The sequence below is a fragment of the Rhinoderma darwinii genome, chromosome 10 (assembly GCF_050947455.1).
Source record: "Rhinoderma darwinii isolate aRhiDar2 chromosome 10, aRhiDar2.hap1, whole genome shotgun sequence".
Lineage (NCBI taxonomy): Eukaryota > Metazoa > Chordata > Amphibia > Anura > Rhinodermatidae > Rhinoderma > Rhinoderma darwinii.
Genome location: NC_134696.1, coordinates 48,955,216 through 48,978,508, shown reverse-complemented (window position 1 = coordinate 48,978,508; position 23,293 = coordinate 48,955,216). Strand labels below are relative to the sequence as shown.

General features: G+C 42.7%; 1 protein-coding gene across 2 annotated transcripts in view; it reads right to left on the bottom strand.

Annotated features, from left to right (window-relative positions):
• Positions 1-3,957: 3,957 nt before the first annotated feature.
• The window catches only part of LOC142662047 (myosin-binding protein C, fast-type-like), a 119,849-nt gene continuing 100,513 nt past the window's right edge, over positions 3,958-23,293 (bottom strand). For both annotated transcript variants that reach the window (XM_075839877.1, XM_075839878.1), the window contains 6 exons: positions 23,105-23,244; positions 22,022-22,181; positions 20,525-20,661; positions 19,863-20,049; positions 7,448-7,494; positions 3,958-6,738 (listed from right to left, as the gene is read on the bottom strand). In XM_075839877.1, coding sequence (XP_075695992.1) covers positions 7,484-7,494; positions 19,863-20,049; positions 20,525-20,661; positions 22,022-22,181; positions 23,105-23,244 — 635 coding nt within the window. In that variant the 3' untranslated portion in view covers positions 3,958-6,738; positions 7,448-7,483. The remainder of the gene's footprint in view (positions 6,739-7,447; positions 7,495-19,862; positions 20,050-20,524; positions 20,662-22,021; positions 22,182-23,104; positions 23,245-23,293) is intronic.

Below are 23,293 nucleotides of genomic sequence, written 5' to 3'. Positions count from 1 at the left end.
TTGATAAATATAAGTGTGAGTTTTCATGGAAAACACAAAATTGTCTGGGTGACCCCAAACTTTTGAACGGTAGTGTATATATATATATATATATATATATATATATATATATACATACACTTTTTATACACAGTAAATATATACTTTAGGAATTTATTCAATATTTGCACTTCCATTGCAAAAGAGTAAGGCTGTTTTCACATCTGCTTTATGGTTTTCTGTTGTTTTGCATAGGAGCAGAACAAGGAACAAGGAAAACCAAGAAGCGCCTGATCTGTCGTATGACGGACACCAAAGGCGCCTGGTGGAACCTATTGACTTTAGTAGCCTTTGTTGGGTTTCTCTTGTTTTGCCAGACAAAATAGCGCAGCATGCTACACTATTTTGTCAAGCAAAACTATTAAATCTGCAACGGAGGCTTATAACGGAGATGTGAACAAGCCCTAATATGTACACAGCTTCCATGCAAAATGTGAATATAATTGTTAATATGGAGCTAATTTATTTATCATTTTTTTCAATTGTTTTTGCTTTTGGTTGTGTCACTTTTCTCTTTTGTTATTATTAGGCCAATGTCTTTTATTTATTTGCTGTTAAATAGAAGCCATTTTTCTTATTGATTGATCATGAGTCTTCTATATAAATTTGGCCAAGTCTGTTTGGATTTTTTTTAGTTACATTTATAAATAACACCCACATATGATGCATGGAACTTGTAAATATATCATACTTGCATGGCTTATAAGTAAAACTGCTTAAAAGAAAAAGTTGAATCTTTAATTCTGAATAACATTATTAATGAGTGGCATAGCTGTAGGGGATGCAGTCACTCCCTGGCATCTGAGGGGGCATTAAAGGGGTTTTCCCACCAGGGACATTTATGACATATCCACAGGATGTGTTATAAGTGTCAGATAGATGCGGGTCCCACTTCTGGGACCTGCACCTATCTCTAGAACGGGGCCCCCTAAAACCCTGTTCTGCCGCTCTGTGTTGCAGCAGAAGCAGGTGAATTCCGACCATGAAGAAGGAAACAGAGTAGCTCACTGAGCTACGCTGTTTCCGTAAGTCCCATAGAACTGAATAGTAGTTACGGAAACAGCATAGCTCGCATGCAACGCTGACCATAAAGTCAGGAAGTGGCCAGGAGGCAGCGAGAGCTGAAGAAGGTAGAACAGGGTTTATGGGGCCCCTTTCTAGAGATAGCTGCGGGTACCAAAGGTGGGACCCGCATCTATCTGACATTTATGACATATACTGTGGATATGTCATAAATGTCCTTGGTGGAAAAATCCCTTTAAGTTCCCCTGCCTCATAAGATGATAGCAAGGATGATCTATATGAACAGGTTATATGATGTACACTGGCTACAATCTTGTGGTGATGTCCTACAACCACATGATATCTGATTGCGGCTTCCTATCTCATAATTGTCACAGTCCATCTCTTCACAATTCACTTACCTTTTTTTTATCTATATGCCACCTTCCTGTGTCCTTAGATGTTTTTAAATGACAAGAGAGTTCTTTATACCAGTGTGACTAAGCTGCATTGGAGATTTTGTAACAGCAACTTCATGCTGATAAATTTTATTATGATCTGTTGTCTTATTTCAGAACTGAATTGTAGTCTATGACCAAAGGTCCTGATTTTGTTGTCACTATGATCAGAAGTTCATTGTTCAAAACTGGAGAATGGTCTAGTATGATGTATTTTAGCCAATTATATGATTGATGCAAAATGTATGTTCTATGTTATATAGATGCCCGGACTTGATACTAGTAAGCTCAGACTCCCAACTATGATGAATTTGATATCTACAGAGCAATCAAGCCCTGCTGGGGATTTCCACCACAAATTTCTGAGCAGGGGCAGCGCAGTCCCATAGTGCACCTCAGCCACTTAATTTTAGGAATCATTGAAGATCCCACCTAGCAGAACTGTATTTATGTCACCTTCAGACCTATCTATGATGACATGAGTTTATTAGCGCCAGAGGAGTTCAGGTGTTTTGGGAGGTCTCATGTCAAAAATTTACTTTAGGTTTCTAGAAATTAAAGTGTAACCTTGCTACTGTAAATCTCCCTGTAGCTTAAGTTTTAGTATCATATTTTTGGTATTTCTTCTGATACCAGATATTATGAATAGAGATGAGCGAACTTATGAAAAGTTCGGTTCGGCTAGTTCGCCGAATTTCACGAAAAAGTTCGATTCGGACCGAACTAGTTCTGACCGAACCTGTAATTTCCGTGCGCCGAGCATGGTACTGTCCAGGGTGCTGAAAGAGTTAATGGGCTGCACTAACTCTTTCAGCAACCTTGACAGTACCATGCTCGGCGCGCGGAAAATACAATTTTAATGTAATAAAAAAATAAAATAAAAAAATGGCATACTTACTTTCCTCCTGTCCGGCCTCCAGCGATGACGTTTCATCCATGTCGCCGCTGCAGCCAATCACAGGCTGTAGTGGCGGTCACGCACGTCAGGATGACGTCAGAAGGCCGGCCTCCAGGGATGACGCTTGATCCCACGTGACCGCCTCTGCAGCCAATCACAGGCTGCAGCGGCCTCTGCAGCCAATCACACGCTCCTCTCCTGAAATACTCTGTGCTGCCTTAAACTCTGTGGACAGGTCAGGATCCTGTTTCTTTTAAATGCTGCTGGGGAACCCGCTCAATCCACTATATAAGGCTGCGCTACAGTGCAGCATTTAAAAGAAACAGGATCCTGACCTGTCCACAGAGTTTAAGGCAGCACAGAGTATTTCAGGAGATGAGCGTGCGGATGTGAAGGTGTTATTGAGGACAGGAGTGGAGGAGAGGTAACAGACTGAGCTATGTAATGGTAAGAGCAGAGTTCACAGCAGCACAGACTCTGCACGCTCCTCTCCTGAAATATTCTGTGCTGCTGTGAACTCTGCTCTTACCATTACGTAGCTCTCAGTCTGTTACCTCTCCTCCACTCCTGTCCTCAATAACACCTTCACATGATTGGCAAGTCACCACGTAATGGTAAGAGCAGAGTTCACAGCAGCACAGAGTATTTCAGGAGATGAGCGTGCGGATCTTGTGCGGGGTGGTGACTTGCCAATCATGTGAAGGTGTTATTGAGGACAGGAGTGGAGGAGAGGTAACAGACTGAGCTACGTAATGGTAAGAGCAGAGTTCACAGCAGCACTGAATCTGCACGCTCCTCTCCTGAAATACTCTGTGCTGCTGTGAACTCTGCTCTTACCATTATGTAGCTCATCTCTAATTATGAACTATAAAAATAATATCAGAATCCTTTCCCAAAAATGTTATTACATTGTAGTTTGTATTGCTAGGATCATTGCATTCGGGCTCATTTATGCTGTCATTTTAAAGGGGGCTATCATGTCTGATCAGCAGGACCCCCACTGATGCCTAAAATAAGGGGTTTTGACACCTTCACCTTTTTTCCCGAATAATCTCAATCCTGAATTGAATGCTGCTGTTTTGGAAAAACACCTGAAGACACTACAGCCCTTTTGTTTTAGCCATCAGCTTGCTACCAGCAGTTGGACCCTCGGTAATCAAACAGAAATGGAATATCTAATCGATATTATATAAATTCTTATAGTCAGCTGCCGTCCATTTGATCTCCCATTTCCAAAAATGATAACAGATTTGAAACGTAAAAACAAAACAATACTCAAAGTAAAGATTTACCGTCTCCTCTCTCCTGGTATCTATTGAAATGCTTAAGTCCTTAAGATAAAAGGGGGGCACTAAACAGTTCTTAAAAGTACATTGTGATCAAGCCCTTATTTGTGATATTTTTGGTTACCTTTGCAAGTGGGAATAAATAATTGCACCTATTTGTACGGTACATGTTATAATATAGCCAAATTTTACAAAAGGATTTACTTCTCCCACGATTTTACTTGTCTGTCCATCAAATTTGACATAAATAATCATTCCAGACTTCATTTCTCTTGTAATTTTTATTTGACAGATAACAATCATAATCCTGCATTAAAATGCCATTGTTACTCCATTCTGGAACAGCAGTAAAGAGCTCAGCAAAAGTTTCCACAACTTTAATTATTAATAGATGGTAATTTCCATCCAGATAGTACAATGATCGCTAATAAACACTGCACTTATGTTCAAAAAGTTGCAATATTAGACAATGGTTTTTACATTAATTGATGCCACAATACATAATGTAAAACAAGACAATGATACCAAATTCTGAACAGTGTTAAAGGATGCAACTGCAATAAGCCCGGGCATCCAGATCACTACATCATAACTCTGTTCAGAGCTCAATGCAGTCAGTTAGCTACGAGAGAATACAGAATTTGGAGGAAATTTTCATAACGTAACAGAAAGCATTTATAGTTTGTTGATTGTGTTCATTGTTACACACAAGTCCGAAAACACAATAAATTAACTCTTTTGTCCTTGAATGTTTTGATCTTGAACACGAAACTGTTACAATGGGGTCAAGCAGTTACTACAATATTCCTTACCTGAAGAAGTCAACTTGGTACCTTGACCAGAGGAGAAATGTCACAAAAGGTGGATATTTATCATGGGTGCAAAGTCACCCGAATTAGTTAAGCATTTTGATAATTTCTTTAATTACTTTATATATTGCTATACTACTCATAATGTATGAACTTCACTCTGATCATGCTGACAAAAATAATCAATTGATGACTTAGTCATGTCATGCTTTTACATTCAAAATGTCAATATAGGATTTTTTATATTTGACAAATGTCTATGGTTCTGTACCGATCGATTAAACTGGTAAACAGTTAAATGGATTGTCCTCTTTAGATAATCCCTTGCTGTTTTAAGGCCCCTCCCAAAAATAAATTGATAACTGGTTGTCTATGACTCCAGGCAATTACCTGTAATCTGTGAAGGAGTCTGGCATAAATTTCCCTGCAGCACCACCATAGGAGAAATTAAATATTACATAATACCGCCTGTGCTGGCTAATTAATGGTCTCCTGAGTGAGGGACTCCCTGCTATAAGCTTAGAATTCCCTAATAGCGTTTTGAATGTTTCTTCAAAACCAGACAATCCTTTTAACTAGGAAAAAAGAGGAGGAAGGTAGGATCCAGCGCTGGGTAGCATAAAACGGAAAGGATTTTCCAAGTTTAATTTGGTATAGGTTAAAACAAGTAGTCCAGTTGTGAAAGTCCTGGGTGTGTACGAAGTGGGGAGGTGGTATCCTCTAGGCCTACGCGTTCCTTCCTCCTCTTTTTTCCTGTTGATATCCGTGTGCCGACATGAGGATCCGGGCGCTATCTACGACACACAGGAGTGTGTCAGGTGAGCTGGAGGTTCTCTCCCTATTCTTTAATCCTTTTAACTAGTTGGGCTCTTGCTGGAAACAATCGTTTGTTCCTCATTCTAAATCACAGTTTCTTTCCAAGTGTCCACCTATTCTCTTATTATTACATACTGAAATACCCATCTAGACGCATCTTTCAAATCAATTCACTCATAATTCATTTGTTTTCATAGAATATTAAAATATATAGTTTGTAACTTCCCAAGCCTCACAAGCTAGGATGAACCTAAAAATATCCATTACAATGACCATATAGTTCCTGAATTGACAATTGTGCCATGTTATGATCTGCCGAAAGCATTGATGGACTTGGTAACCTTCGTGGTCTAAATGGTTATTTAGTTCATTTCCTAGACATGCCTATATTAGAATAGTGGTTGGTCACTGTCTTAGTAGGTTTTGTCTTGGAAGAACTGTGGCTGCCAAGTCTTCCTCCAATGCCATCTCATCCAGTAGACATTTTCTAACCACTACCCTACACAAATCATATTAGTTGAGCAACCACATGTTCAACTAACTTTACACTAAGTGATACGAATAAAGTATAAGTGTAAGTAGTATATAGAAAGATTCAACTTCTTCTTCCTTAATGTTCATGCCCATTGCTCTTGATTTAACTGACCGCAGGCATTTAGAAGGGTTTTTGTCAAGCATATAAGCAATCCATGTTTTTCCGCTCCCAATGACCTAATTCTCTTATCTTAGTCTTCATACATATCTTTGCCTGTTTTTTTGGGCCAACACTATAGTTTGTTGGTTTATCAGGCACACTTTCAATGCAACAGCATACAGTGTAATTACATGGAAATACAGATACAGAGAACATACCTTCAAATCAAAACTGCTGCATATGTGTTATTGGATAGTCACAAACAGGCTAAGAGATTGTTACAATAGAGGAAACTTCAATAACCAGTTAAGGGTGTGTTTAGATCAGCGTTTGTTTCCGCTGAGGGGTTCCGTCGGAAGTTTCCATCAGGTTAACCTCTCAGCGGAAAGTCAAACGAAAACCTCAGCTTCCATTTCCCTCACCATTGAACTGAATGGTGACGGAAACCTAGCTAATGGTTTCCGTCTGTCACTGTTGTGACAGGGTACCGTGATTTTAGATGGAAGCAATAGCGCAGTCGAAATGGAAGCTGAGGTTTCCGTTTGAGTTTCCGCTGAGGGGTTAACCCGACGAAAACCTCAGACGGAACCCCTCAGCGGAAACGAGCGCTGATGTGAACAGGCCCTAACAGAACAGAGAAGCATTTTGTTTATCAGTCGCAAGAGGCTCTTAGGTAAAAATACAATAAAATACAACAGCAATGATATCACATACATGACGCCACATCACGAGAGACGATGAAGACAATTTTCTTTCTTTAACTTGTGATTAAGAAAATCCGACATGTAATTTATCCCTGAATTTCAATTATAAAGAAAGAAGATTAAGGGATTTGTTGGCATGGAAAATTATTATAAAAATATGATAATAACGTTACATCTACATTCCTGAATAATTTTCTAAGCAAAGTAAGTAACAAATAAGGCTATGTTCAAATCTGCACTATGAATCCAGTTTTTTTGTTCTATCATAGGAGCAGGAAAATGAAATTCAATGCTCTGACGCATCCATCACATGGTGGACGCCAACGTCGCTCAACTGACACTATTGACTTTAATAGGGTCTGCCCGGTTTCCATCATGGTGTCTGTCCACCATATCACAGATTGATCAAGAACAGCAGTATTCATTGAGCTAGAAATTATGTAATGTAAGAAAAAAAAAAAACATTTGTCAGCCACAATGTGTTGGCTCCATATTTATATATCTATTTCCAGTTAATGCTATTAAATACCACGCAAGTAAACCATGTAGTAGTTCTAAAATCTTTTATGGCTTAAAGGGGATGCCTTGTGAAGACAACCCCTTTCAGGTCATATGGGCATCATAGAGGGTGGTCATCCATTTGGGACCCCCCTCTGAGCTATAGCGTAGAGTCGCTAACAAGGAACAGCTCTTGGACTGGCAGACCCAAACATTTTTAAACCACAACATGGATGCTACAAACAATTGTATGAATAACCCATTGTTGTTTAGACCAAGTGTGACATCATAGGTGCTACTTACTGTACGTATCGCCTTGTCAAATAGGTCAAGATGCATTTATTGGGGAACTGAGTAATTAAAAGAGAAAAAGAACATTTTACATTACTTAAATAATTCATCACAGTATATTTATCTAAACTTAAAATGATAGGATAACCGGGTTCATATGAAATGGGATGGTTTTTCAAATACTAAAAATATATATTTACAATAAGGCTTCATCTAGGTGGAGCCCACTTGATGAATTTACACTAGTGTGTGCAACTACAGTATGTACAATACATATAATTTTTTTAATTTAATCAAATGCTTCTTTTTAGGGTCATACAACTGAAAAAAAATGTGTAATACTGATCAACTGCTCTCTATAAATATTATTCCTTTGCAGGTTCCTCTTCTGCTCACTTATTTCTGTTATTGTATTTATAGTTGTACTGTCGTTTTTAGTGTTTCTATTATTTGTTCATTACAATGATTTAGGTACTTAAGTACATAGATCAAATTATTATCAAATCCCTCTCTGGATTGGGGACTCGATACAAGGTTCTGAGCCGATCCCCCCAAAATGTGTCACCGTATAACATGGCTGCTAAGCTAATAACTTTTATCGATAACTGATGTTCATATGAACATAGAAAGCCAGGCTGAAATATTTTGCCCCAAGTTAAATGCACTTTTACCCATTTTTTTTTATTTTGATTAAATTCTTAAAAAGTGGGGACCTTTTTCCAATACCACTGTCATACTGCAGACATTTTTCAGCATAAAAGGAGATCCATAGATCTTTCCTCAATTTTAGAAACAGATGAAAATCACTAAGAGATGGCTCAGGACTTCCTGGAGAATGTGATAACGGCTATAAACCTATTTATTCAATGGCATTAATCTATCTTCAGTTATATGCTCACATCATTTCCTCAATATGTTCTTGATCAACTGCAGTCACTGGCCTTCCTAAGAATGGTTTGGCGCTTTTGGCCTCACGGCGCACGAAGGCACCAAGAGGCATAGGAACTGCAGTACAGGTCCAAGGTACAAACCTATTTTGCAGTATATGTGACTGTGTTGTGCTCCTGTGTTCCCAGTGGAGAATAATGTCCATAATATGTAATTCATCCATGTATGTTCAGGGCCGCCATCAGGGGGGTATTAGGGGTAGTGGTGTGAGGGGCCCGGCCAAACCTAACTGAAAGGGGGGCCCGGCAACTGCCGCAACATTCTTTTGGTAGGAAAAAACGGGCCCCTGTAATGGGGCCGTTTTTTTCACCAAAAGAATGTCGTGAGCTGCTGCTGCTGTTGCTGCTGCTGCTGCGGGCCCCCTCCCCTCGTCATGGGGGGCCGTCAAACAGTCCGCCCGCGCGCGCGCACCCGATCGCGCGCACAAGGAAACTCCCGCGCGTGCGCACTCGCGAGCGCGCACCCACGAACGCCCGCACCCGCGATCGGCCGCGCGCGCACCCGCGATCGGCCGCGCGCGCACCCGCGATCGGCCGCGCGCGCACCCGCGATCGGCCGCGCGCGCACCCGCGAACGAAGCGCGCGCAGCCGCGGACACACATGGACAAAACTTACCTGGAGCCTGGCTGGAGGTGAAGGACTGGACGTCTGGACCGAAGACCTCGCCTGGAAGACATCGCCGGAAGAGGACTTGAGTGGGAGCAGCTCTTCTGACACGGTGAGTAAATTATCTCAAAGTGCTGTTTATGTATGGCCCTGTTCACACAGTATTTTGCAGGCAAAAAAAAATCTGCCTCAAAATTCCTTAAAGAATTTTGAGGCAGATTTTGACCTGCCCACACTATCTTGCCGCGTTTTTTTGCTGCGTTTTTTGCTCGCGGCGATTGAGGACAGCAGACAAAAAACGAAGCGAAAAATGCATTTTCTGCCTCCCATTGATTTCGATGGGAGGTCAGAGGCGGAACCGCGGCAAGAAAGGACGTGCTGCTTTTTCTTTTTTCCGCAACTGGCTCCCATTGATTTCAGATTAAATCAATGGGAGGCGGTTTTGGAAGTTTTTTGGTGCTGATTCTGACGCAGTGTCCCAGTCAATATCAAGGCCCAAAAACTCTGTGAACTTGGCCTTATTGTTAGGGCTTATTCAGACGAACGTGTAATACATCCGTGCAACGTGCGTGATTTTCACGCGCCTGGCACGGACCTATGTTACTCTATGGGGCCGTGCGGACTGTCAGTGATTTTCACGCAGCGTGTGTCCGCTGCGTAAAACTCACGACATGTCCGATATTTGTGCATTTTTCGCGCATCACGCACCCATTGAAGTCAATGGGTGGGTGAAAATCACGCCCAGCACTTCCGCAGCAGTATAAACTATGAATGAAAACAGAAAAGCACCACGTGCTACAAACATACAAACAGAGTGTCATAATGATGGCGGCTGCGCGAAAATCACGCAGCCGCGCATCATACGCTGCTGACACACGGAGCTGTTATGGATCTTTTGCATGCGCAAAACGCCACGTTTTTTGCGCGTGCAAAAAGCACATGCTCGTGTGAATCCGGCCTTAGGGTAGGAACACACTAGGCATGAACACTGCGGATTTTATGCAACACATTTTATTGTGGATAATCCGCAGCGTATCACAGTCGCAGCAGAGAGGATGAGATATGAACAAATCTCATCCACACGCTGCAAAAATAATGGACCTGCAGTGTGGCTTTTGGCTTTTTAAGCCGCAGCATGTCAATGTATTCTGTGGAATCGCTGCTCCTCTGTTGCGGAAATGCTGCGGTTCTGCCGCAAAAATCACAAATGAGAAAAAAAAAAGGTACTTTTTTAAATTGATAAAAAGTTTAGACTTGCCCCGGCCGTAGTCCTGGTGACGCGATCCTCTATTCTTAGCGCAGCCCGGCCTCCTGTCATGACGTTTCATCCCATGTGACTGCTGCAGCGGTCACATGGTCTACAGCGTCATCCCAGGAGGCGGGGCTACGTTCAGAAGAGAGAGACGCGTCACCAGGACTACGGCCGGGGCAAGTCTAAACTTTTTTTTCCCTGCAGGATTCCCGCAGCGGACATGCCTCACCAAACCTGCGCCACTATTTGGTGCGGTTTTGCTGGCAGAATTCCCTGCGGCTACCGGGGCGGATAAGCTGTGTAGTTTTACTCAGCATATCCGCCTAGTGTGTTCCTTATGATGTCGCTCCTGGAGCTGCTGCCGGTCTCTAAATAGGCAGTTGGTCCAGTAGAATTTGGAATTATTTTTTTTTGGGAACCAGCTTAAAAAAATACAAAACTTTTGTGTTAGGGCCTGTTCACATCACCGTTCGCTTCCATTCCGGGGTTCCGTCTGAGGTTTCTGTCGGGTGAACCCCGCAACAGAAAATGAAAGTGACAGCACAGCTTCCGTTTCCATCACCATTAGCGCAGTCGACTGCGCTATTGATTCCGTCCGAAAACCAGCCGGAATGGTGACGAACGGAAACCATTAGCGATGTTTCCGTCACCATTGAGATCAATGGTGACTGAAACGGAAGCTGTGCTGTCACTTTCACTTTCCGTTGCGGGGTTCACCCGACAGAAACCTCAGACGGAACGGAAGCGAACGGTGATGTGAACAGGCCCTAACACAAAAGTTTTGTATTTTTTTAAGCTGGTTCACAAAAAAAAATAATTCCAAATTCTACTGAACCAATTGCCTATTTAGAGAGCGGCAGCAGCTCCAGGAGCGACATCATAAGGGACACACTAGGCGGATATGCTGAGTAAAACTACACAGCTTATCCGCCCCGGTAGCCGCAGGGAATTCTGCCAGCAAAACCGCACCAAATAGTGGCGCAGGTTTGGTGAGGCGTGTCCGCTGCGGGAATCCTGCAGGGAAAAAAAACTTTAGACTTGCCCTGGCCGTAGTTTAGGTGACGCATCTCTCTCTTCTGAACGTAGCCCCGCCTCCTGGGATGACGCTGTAGACCATGTGACCTGCAGCAGTCACATGGGATGAAACGTCATGACAGGAGGCCGAGCTGCGCTAAGAATAGAGGATCGCGTCACCAGGACTACGGCCGGGGCAAGTCTAAACTTTTTTATCAATTTTAAAAAGTGCCTTTTTTTTTTTTCTCATTTGTGATTTTTGCGGCAGAACCGCAGCATTTCCGCAACAGAGGAGCAGCGATCCCACAGAATACATTGACACGCTGCGGCTTAAAAAGCCAAAAGCCACACTGCAGGTCCATTATTTTTGCAGCGTGTGGATGAGATTTGTTCATATCTCATCCTCTCTGCTGCGACTGTAATACGCTGCGGATTATCCACAATAAAATGTGTTGCATAAAATCCGCAGCGTTCATGCCGAGTGTGTTCCTACCCTAAGGCCGGATTCACACAAGCGTGTGCTTTTTGCACGCGCAAAAACGTGGCGTTTTGCGCTTGCAAAAGGTCCATAACAGCTCCGTGTGTCAGCAGCGTATGATGCGCGGCTGCGTTATTTTCGCGCAGCCGCCATCATTATGACACTCTGTTTGTATGTTTGTAGCACGTGGTGCTTTTCTGTTTTCATTCATAGTTTATATGGCTGCGGAAGTGCTGGGCGTGATTTTCACGCACCCATTGACTTCAATGGGTGCGTGATGCGCGAACAATGCACAAATATCGGACATGTCGTGAGTTTTACGCAGCGGACTCACGCTGCGTGAAAATCACTGACAGTCTGAACGGCCCCATAGAGTAACATAGGTCCGTGCGAGGCGAGTGAAAATCACTGACAGTCTGCACGGCCCCATAGAGTAACATAGGTCCGTGCGAGGCGCGTGAAAATCACACACGTTGCACGGATGTATTACACGTTCGTCTGAATAAGCCCTAACAATAAGGCCCAGTTCACAGAGTTTTTGGCCCTTGATATTGACTCGGACACTGCGTCAGAATCAGCACCAAAAAACTTCCAAAACCACCTCCCATTGATTTAATCTGAAATCAATGGGAGCCAGTCGCGGAAAAAAGAAAAAGCAGCACGTCCTTTCTTGCCGCGGTTCCGCCTCTGACCTGCCATCGAAATCAATGGGAGGCAGAAAATGCATTTTTCGCTGCGTTTTCTGTCTGCTGTCCTCAATCGCCGCAGGCAAAAAACGCGGCAAGATAGTGTGGGCAGGTCAAAATCTGCCTCAAAATTCGGTGCGCGGTTCCAGGCGGTCGCCGGTGCACATGCGCGGGAGTTTGCGGGTGCGCGTGATCGGTCGCACGGGCGGCGGTGTTTGACGGCCCCCATGACGACCCCCATGCTACCCAGGGCCGCCATCAGGGGGGGTATTAGGGGTACTGATGTGAGAGGCCCGGCCAAACCTAATTGAAAGGGGGGCCCGCAGCTCATGACATTCTTTTGGTGAAAAAAACGGGCCCCATTGCAGGGGCCTGTTTTTTTTCTACCAAAGGCAAGTCGCGGCAGTTTGCCGGGCCCCCCTTTCAATTAGGTTTGGCCGGGCCTCTCACATCAGTACTCCTAATACCCCCCCCTGATGGCGGCCCTGGGTACCATGATATAGTGCTGGACGGAGTACCGTTAACAGGCGGTGCCACGGTAGGGGGGCCCCGAAAATTTAGCTGTAGGGGGCCCTGAAATTCCTGATGGCGGCCCTGTGTATGTTACATCCAGACCCCTTTTAAATTTTTCAATAAATTAACCATAACCACTTCCGATGCCGTGGATGCCTCCTTGCTCTTGTGGGCTTGCTAAACAAGTGGTTTGTATATCAAGTGGAGTTACAAAAAACGGATTTACTTACTGTGTTGTGTGTGACAAAGTGGGGGGCCATTGTATGTGATATATGAATTGATTGCTTGCTTGCTAAAAAGTTTGCAAAAGTGACACAATTTAAAACCATTTTTTCTTTGCAGCTTACTTCCTGCTGAGCAGGTTACTAGGGGGAGGGGTTAGGTGGTCCCAGGTGGTATAAATTAGGCCTCAGTACTCTGTAGAGCCTGCTCTGGTGGGTTTGCTAAACAAGTGGTTTGTATATCAAGTGGAGTTACAAAAACCGGAGTTAAAAAAGAGGAGTTAAATCCCCAGTAAGTACTCTTCTATTCTTTTTGCATTAACAACTGTTCGCTGTTTTTTTGTAACTGGGATAATGGCCAGCAAGATTGGGGGTTTTCTTCAGTGCACAGTTTGCCATATGTATGCACGACTGGAGCCTGAGTTCCAGGGTGAATACCTCTGTGGCAGATGTGAGCATGTTGGTCACCTGGAAGCTCGCATTAGAGATCTGGAGGAGCAGAATGCAACACTGAGGAAGATAGACAATCTTGAGCGGAGCTTGCTACTCACGGAGCATGCAGTTAGTGGGTTAGAACTGGAGGGTGAAGACATGGGTGAGCAGGATCAGGCAAGTAGCTGGGTTAATGTAGTTAGGGGCAGTAGAAAGGGGTCTAAGAAAAGGAAGGCCAATCCTGTTTCTGACATTCCAAGCAAAAAATTGCCAAGTTGGGTGATGATGTGAAGGTGTCGGTCTTAGAAATGGCAGCCCTAGTGGATACTGATCTCCCTAACAGCCGGGAGAACAGCCCAGCTAGTAGTCGGCGGGATGGTAATGCAGGTAAGCCAAGACAATTGATAGTCGTAGGGGATTCTATAATCAGGAAGACGGATAGAATAATTTGTCGCCAAGACCACCTCAACCGAATGGTTTGCTGTCTCCCTGGTGCCAGGGTTCGGCATGTGGTGGAACGGGTGGACAAATTGCTGGGAGGGGCTGGTGATGATCCAGCTGTTGTGGTCCATGTCGGTACCAACGACAGAATAAATGGTAGGTGGAGGAGCCTTAAGAATAATTTTAAAGAACTAGGCTACAAGCTGAAGGGAAGGACCTCCAAGTTTGTATTCTCAGGAATACTGTGTAAAGGATCTGCCAGACACAGCTTCGGGGTTAACTCCCTTAATTAATCAGTCAGCACCTGAATCTACATCCCTGAGACTGACTCCAGCTTCCACCACTCAGGCTGGCAGGCTTAGGAGTGGGAGAGCCTATCGTAGCCTGGCCAGACTCAGCTAGCTCCCGCCCTCTGTCTATTTATACCTGCATTTCCTGTTCCTCCTTGCTTGTTATTCTTTTTCGTGTGGTTTCCTGGCCCAGCTACAGCTCCTTCTATTTTGTTCCTGCTCCATACAGACCCTGGCTTACTGACTACTCTTCTGCTCTTCGTTTGGTACCTCGCACACTCCTGGCTTGACTCGGCTCGTTCACCACTCTGGTTGCTCACGGTGTTGCCGTGGGCATCTGCCCCTTTCCCTTGCTTGTATTCCCTTGTATGTTTGTTGTGTTTGTCGTGCACTTACTGAGTGCAGGGACCGCCGCCCAGTTGTACCCCGTCGCCTAGGGCGGGTCGTTGCAAGTAGGCAGGGACAGAGTGGTGGGTAGATTAGGGCTCACTTGTCCGTTTCCCTACCCCCCGGTCATTACATAATAACAAGCCTCCTGTTCCCGTCCTCACCCCTGAGGGGGTGGAATTCGAGGTGGCCAGGATTGTGGACAGCAAGATGGTCCAAGGCTCCCTCCAGTACCTGGTCCATTGGAGAGGTTACGGGCCTGAGGAGAGGACTTGGGTACCCGCCGGGATGTTCACGCTGGGGTATTGGTCAGGAGGTTCCACCTGCGTTTCCCCAGTAAGCCAGGTCCACTTAGAAAGGGTCGGGTGGCCCCTCATAAAAGGGGGGGTACTGTAAAGGATCTGCCAGACACAGCTTCGGGGTTAACTCCCTTAATTAATCAGTCAGCACCTGAATCTACATCCCTGAGACTGACTCCAGCTTCCACCACTCAGGCTGGCAGGCTTAGGAGTGGGAGAGCCTATCGTAGCCTGGCCAGACTCAGCTAGCTCCCGCCCTCTGTCTATTTATACCTGCATTTCCTGTTCCTCCTTGCTTGTTATTCTTTTTCGTGTGGTTTCCTGGCCCAGCTACAGCTCCTTCTATTTTGTTCCTGCTCCATACAGACCCTGGCTTACTGACTACTCTTCTGCTCTTCGTTTGGTACCTCGCACACTCCTGGCTTGACTCGGCTCGTTCACCACTCTGGTTGCTCACGATGTTGCCGTGGGCATCTGCCCCTTTCCCTTGCCTGTATTCCCTTGTATGTTTGTCGTGCACTTACTGAGTGCAGGGACCGCCGCCCAGTTGTACCCCGTCGCCTAGGGCGGGTCGTTGCAAGTAGGCAGGGACAGAGTGGTGGGTAGATTAGGGCTCACTTGTCCGTTTCCCTACCCCCCGGTCATTACATACTGCCTGTGCCATGCGCATCACAGGAAAGACAGCGGGAGCTCAGGGAGTTAAATGCATGGCTGAAGTCTTGGTGTAGAGGAGAAGGCTTTGGGTTCCTAGAGCAGTGGGCTGACTTTTCATTAGGGTACAAACTGTATTCTGCAGATGATTTGCACCTAAATGGAAGGGGGTCCGCTGTGCTGGGGGAGAGAATTCTAGCTGGGGTGGTGGAGTATTTAAACTAGGGCTGAGGAGGGAGGTCAATGTAGAAAAAAAGAGGTAGTCAGGTTAGAGAGGGGTCAGACTATATTGGTGGGGGGGAGAAACAGAATGTGGGGAGAGGACTAGACCACAGGATAAGGAGATCCTTTTGTTATAAAACAGCAGTGTAAATAAAAATGCCCAAATAATGTCAAATCACATTTCTGATAATAAAAGTGAAAAACTGAAAGGCAAGTTAAAGTGTATGTTCACAAATGCCAGAAGTCTAGCAAGCAAAATGGGGTAGCTGGAGACCTTGGTACTGGAAGAAAATATAGATATAGTTGGTGTTGCTGAAACATGGCTGGACCCTTCACATGACTGGGCTGTAAATCTACAGGGTTTTACACTGTTTCGGAAAGACAGGACAAATAGGAAAGGCGGTGGTGTATGTCTGTATGTGAGAAGTGATATGAAGGCGAGTGTGAAAGAGACAATAGTGGGTGAATACTGTGAGGAGGTTGAAACCTTGTGGGTGGAACTAGAATGGGAAGTAAACACTGAAAAAATTACTTTTGGTGTAATCTATAGACCCCCCAATATAACTGAGGAGATGGAAGGTCAGCTATATAAACAGATGGAGCGGGCTGCACAGGCGGGTACTGTAGTGATAATGAGAGATTTTAATTTCCGGGATATTAATTGGTGTCATGGTTCGGCTTCAACTGCAAAGGGGAGACATTTCCTCAACCTGTTGCAGGAAAATTTTATGGGCCAGTTTGTGGAAGACCCGACTAGAGGTGAAGCTCTATTGGATCTGGTCATTTTTAATAATGCAGATCTTGTTGGGAATGTCAATGTTCGTGAAAACCTTGGTAACAGTGATCACAATATAGTTACATTTTACCTATACTGTAAAAAACAAATGCAGGCTGGGAGGTCAAAAACATTTCATTTTAAGAAAGCCAATTTCCCCAGGATGAGGGCTGAAATTCAGGATATAGACTGGGAAGAACTAATGTCAAATAATGGGACAAATGATAAATGGGAGATTTTCAAATCTACTTTGGGTAATTATAGTGCAAAATTTATTCCTATAGGTAACAAGTATAAATGACTAAAATTAAATCCCACATGGCTTACACCTTCTGTTAAACGGGCAATACATGACAAAAAAAGGGCATTTAAAAAATACAAATCTGAGGGTACATCTGCAGCCTTTGTAAAATATAAAGAGCTTAATAAAATCTGTAAAAATGTAATAAAATTAGCAAAAATACAAAATGAAAGGCAGGTGGCCAAGGATAGTAAAACAAATCCCCAAAAAAATCTTTAAGTATATAAATGCTAAAAAGCCAAGGTCTGAACATGTAGGACCCCTAGATAGTGGTAATGGGGAGTTGGTCACAGGGGATCAAGAGAAGGCAGAGTTACTAAATGGGTTCTTTAGCTCTGTATATACAACAGAAGAAAGAGCAGCTGATGTAGCCACTGCCAGTGCTGTTAATATATCAGTTGATATACTGAATTGGATGAATGTAGATATGGTACAAGCTAAATAAAATAAAATAAATGTGCACAAGGCCCCGGGACCAGATGGGTTATACCCTAGAATTCTTAAAGAGCTTAGTTCAGTTATTTCTGTCCCCCTTTTCATAATATTCAGAGATTCTCTAGTGACTGGTATAGTGCCAAGGGACTGGCGCAGGGCAAATGTGGTGACTATTTTAAAAAAGGGCTCTAGGTCTTCCCCGGGTAATTATAGACCAGTAAGCTTAACATCCATCGTGGGGAAAATGTTTGAGGGGATATTGAGGGACTATATACAGGATTATGTGACAATAAATAGTATTATAAGTGACAGCCAGCACGGTTTGACTAAGGACAGTAGTTGTCAAACTAACCTAATCTATTTTTATGAAGAGTTGAGCAGAAGCCTAGACAGAGGGGCCGCTGTGGATATAGTGTTTTTGACACTGTCCCCCATAGAGGCCTAATGGGTAAATTAAGGACTATAGGTTTAGAAAATATAGTTTGTAATTGGATTGAGAATTGGCTCAAGGACCGTATCCAGAGAGTTGTGGTCAATGATTCCTACTCTGAATGGTCCCCGGTAATAAGTGGTGTACCACAGGGTTCAGTGCTGGGACCACTATTATTCAACTTATTTATTAATGATATAGAGGATGGGATTAATAGCACTATTTCTATTTTTGCAGATGACACCAAGCTATGTAATATAGTTCAGTCTATGGAAGATGTTCGTGAATTGCAAGCAGATTTAAACAAACTAAGTGTTTGGGCAACCAGTTGGCAAATGAAGTTTAATGTAGATAAATGTAAAGTTATGCATCTGGGTACCAACAATCTGCATGCATCATATGTCCTAGGGGGAGCTACACAGGCGGATTCATTTGTTGAGAAGGATCTGGGTGTACTTGTAAATCATAAACTAAATAACAGCATGCAGTGTCAATCAGCTGCTTCAAAGGCCAGCAGGATATTGTCGTGTATTAAAAGAGGCATGAACTCGCGGGACAGGGATGTAATATTGCCACTTTACAAAGCATTAGTGAGGCCTCATCTAGAATATGCAGTTCAGTTCTGGGCTCCAGTTCATAGAAAGGATGCCCTGGAGTTGGAAAAATTACAAAGAAGAGCAAGGAAGCTAATTAGGGGCATGGAGAATCTAAGTTATGAGGAAAGATTAAAAGAATTAAACCTATTTAGCCTTGAAAAAAGACGACTAAGGGGGGACATGATTAATTTATATAAATATATTAATGGCACATACAAAAAATATGGTGAAATCCTGTTCCATGTAAAACCCCCTCAAAAAACAAGGGGGCACTACCTGCGTCTGGAGAAAAAAAGGTTCAACCTGCAGAGGCGACAAGCCTTCTTTACTGTAAGAACTGTGAATCTATGGAATAGCCTACCGCAGGAGCTGGTCACAGCAGGGACAGTAGATGGCTTTAAAAAAGGGTTAGATAATTTCCTAGAACAAAAAAGTATTAGCTCCTATGTGTAGAAATTTTTCCCTTCCCTTTTCCCGTCCCTTGGTTGAACTTGATGGACGTGTGTCTTTTTTCAGCCGTACTAACTATGTAACTATGTAACTATGTTATAGTTACAGTCGTGGGTATGAAAAGATCATTAGCGAGATCTCTGCAATGACCCTTTCTATATTTATAGTCATTTGGTCACCCTCAAGCCAACATTTTTAAAACTAAATAACCCCAATTTTGACAATCTCCCTGGGTAATACAGTCCACCGTTTCTATTTATAACTTTGGTTGCTTTCCACTAATTCCTCCCCAGCTCTTCTGTCTCTTTCTTGCAAAAAAGTGACCAAAAGTGTACACAATTTTCCATGTGTGGTCTAACTAGTGATTTGTATGACAGTAAAACTATATTCTTATCATATGCATCCATGGCTCGTCAATGCATTATGTTCATTCTTCGCATCAGCTGCCTGATACTTTGAAGACGGCACGGTCATATGATGAAACAAACAACTAGGATAGTCAGATTACCATCCCACGTGGCAGGGAAATCCTCTTATGCAGAAGATAATCTGTCTGGGTGTCTTCCAATAGACCTTTTATACATGTTTCAATAAATTGCTGTTCCCACTCTGATGCTGGACTTTTTTGTACCACGGTCATAAGATGCAACTTTACCAACAAGTGAGTTTATTTAAATTTCTGCCCTGCTACAGGTTCTCCATTCAACTATGAAGTAATTATAAAACCGTCATACCAGTAGTCCACACAAGCCCATTGAAGGAGACCACCAAGTGCTGATGCATGTAGCATTGCTTAAGGCAATGTTAGGGTGCCTATTTTAGCCTTGTAGTGTTTATGTACCATATGTACACACATGCGATTTTGTACACAGAAATACAGGCTACCACATTCACTCTACATTGACTTGACCAACTCGGCAAGCAGATGGTCTAGTTATTCTGAGGTGGAACTGATACTTATCCATTGATTGACATTTTCGAGGGAAATTACAAATAGTACCTCTAACTTCCAGTCTGCAGTCCACCTCAGCTTCTCCCAAATCATTGATAGCCTTGCAAGTGTAGGTCCCTCCATCAAAGGGACTTGGCTTGCGGATGTTTAAAGTGAGGACTCCTTGGTTATGTTTCATGAGGAATTTGGGATCATCTTTAATCTCCATTTTGTTTTTCATCCAGATAACTCTAGGCTAAATTAGAAACAAAGGATTGCTTTAGAGGGTATGGATCTTAAAGTCTATGTAGACCTTGAAGATGTGTTATCGTTGTGTTATGTTGCTCGATAACAGCTAGATCCTGTGTCTCAGAGACACACAGGACCTGCTGTCATGGAAGTCGTCTGACCCGCTGACCTGATGTACTTGGGTTTTAGTGCAAGAAACAGCTTCTATATATCCAGGATACATAGAAGCCGTATCTCAAAAAGTAAAATTTTTTTTTTCATAAAAAGCAATTCAAAAGTTGCATTAAACACCATAATACATTGTTTTAGTAAAAGTGTTCAAAGGTTTACGTAGCTTTTAAGCAATAGGTTTTACAACAAAAAAAAAAATGTCATAGACAAAAAAATCACTCTTGTTTTCTCTTATCTAGGACTACATTTTTTTTGTGTTCTTCACTATAGAAACTTCTGCCATACGCTTTTCACAAGAGACAACTGCATACCTTTGGATGACCTCTAACAGCACAATTCAAGGCTGTGCTATATCCAGCCACTACAACCCGGTTTGTGAGAGGAGTAAGGAACTTAGGAGCCTCATTGATATCCATTTCTTCGTAATCACGAGGTTTGTGAATTAAACCTGTACAGTAGAGACATACAGTAAGAGAAATTAAATGTGTGTTTGGGTTTACGGTTTAGCTCTTAGAATACTTGTCTTTAATAAAGCCTCTACTGTAAAGTCTAAACAATCTACACTCATTGAGTAGCCAAAATATTTTTTTAACAAAAGTATGCCCAATAACTATCATACAGGGCGCTCCCGCTCATCTGAATGGCCACCATGTCATACTATTTGTACTGTATACAGCCAGCCGAATGTTCCCTTGACAAAGTCAGTTGTTTGCCAAGGACTCAGGAGCAAGATCCATGGTGATTAGTTGATCGATGTGGCGGGTCTTATATTAAAGTTGTTATAACGATGAGAGTCCCCTGTTCAGGACCCTCATCTATTATCCAGAATAGAGATCAGGGTACAAGTGTTTTTCTTGCTCTGTAGGACCCTGCACATCTGTGCATTACACAGACTACCTATTGATTACAATGAAAACTGTACAATGCTTCATTTCTCCTGTAGGAGTAGCAAAACACACGACGCCAATAATGGTACGGATCTTCAGGTAAGTAGTTTGGGCTATAAAGCCGTTATCCAAATTATGAAAATTCCATAGGACCGCTGCAGCCAGGTACACAAAAACCGAAGACTAAACAAAGTCACCGCTGGAGAGGATTGTAGATGAGAAAAATAACTTTTTTTGAAAAATTAAAAAAATTTGTGAACCTTAGTGGCGCTGCTGGTAAGGACGTTTAGAAAGATCAGGCCTGATGAGGACGCTGGTCCAGTGTTGAAACGCGTAGCCACTCATAAAAAAACCTTTGTTTTTCATATATTCTCCTCATCTTTCTAAACCTCCTTACCAGCAGCGCCACTATGGTTCACAAATCATTTCTCCTGTGGTGTTGCTGTGGAGAGTTGGACACTTGCTGCCAGGTTCCTTCACAGATTACATTTGATTGCTGGGGGTTCCATAAGCTTGACAACTTGTAATCAGCTTATTGTGAGGGGGACCCTTCTAACAAAAAGGAAAACCCCTTTAAAAACACTTCTTTCCATTGGCCAACATGATATTTGCTAGCCTAAAAAAAAATGGATTCCAGTCATTTATGTTTTTTTGGAGAACAGTTGTAAAGATGGAGCATGATATGACAATGAAAATGATCTACAGTGCACTTTAGCATGCTTGGTCTTTTATAAATGAGTTTGACTAGAACACATGGATGCTGATTTCACTTGTGTGACATCACTAGCAGATGGACACGCAGAATTGGGTTCCAATTATTGCTCCATGAGCTGTAACAATTTGCTATGAAGAACAGACATAGGTCCTATACATTTAAGTAATTGCATCGACATGCCCCATTGTGTCTTATATTCTACCCACCAGTTTTCTGGATGACAGCTGTGTTCTTGGAAACCCCTGGAGCCTCACTCAGGCCAACAATGTTCTCACTGTATACTCTAAAGTAATATTCATTTCCCATGATCAGGTCAGAAACTGTGCAGCGTGGCAGACGATTGTGCTCATATACAGTGAACCATTCCTGAGAAATAAAAATGAAGAATTATAATGGTTAAAGGGAATGTATCATCAGAAATTTATTTAAATCAGGTTGTTTTTTTTATTATTGAGATATTTTTAATCTTTGGTTCTTTTTGTTTACTTTTTATGTAACTATTCACATAAAATAAATCTTTAAATATTCTGGTTTTCACACAGGCAACTAGTACAGTCACATTGGTTGATACTTCCTTTTTCCTGCTACCCACTTGTCAACTTTGCTGTATAGACTTGGAAACAATAAGCAAAGTCACCTCATTGTCATTAGAGGGCAGGGGATTTAATTACATCATTATTGTACTGCTGGACGCCTAGATAAGGCAGGATAGCAACACTTTGCACAAAAATGAGGCTCTGTATGCATCTCCTCAGTCAATCCCTGGTCTCTGGGAGCGAGAACTGTATTCTATCACTTCCTTGGGACTGTAATAATCTCTGACATTTCTCTGTCAATTGACTCCAATTTATTTCCAGTGCTATAAAGCACACACACCATGCCTCACTGTTTGTACACTAAATACAGGAAGGGTATATCTCCAATATGGCCGCCCCAGGAAAGTTTTCAAACATAAATAAATAGCTACACAAAAAATAAACACATTATTTCTCTTCTACAGTCTGATCTAATTAATAAAACTAAAATTAAACATTCGCATTAATACTCCGATTAAAATGCTTTGATCAATTAAGTTTTATAGCAGTTAGGAAAGCAATTTTTTATATAATTATTTTATATCAATGTGTACCGGTTTTTATGTCTATTCGACAGGTTACTAAACTAAACATAAGAAATATTAAACAGTACTTGACATACGACTACAATACTATGAGTTAACAAGGATGACAGGCAGAAAGGGACTAATATCAACATCCAAACTATATGATATTTAAAAAAAAAAATCTCACCATCGTCTTCTTGTCAGCCTTTTGAATAGAGTAACCTGTAATTTCTGAGTTTCCGTTGTCCTTGGGAGGCAGCCATTCCAGCAGAGCATTAAATCCCCAGACCTCTTTGACTGTCACAGCATGTGCAGGACCAGGTTTATCTGTGTAATTCAGTCATGTTTGGAGAGTGGAAGAAATAAGTAGTATTAG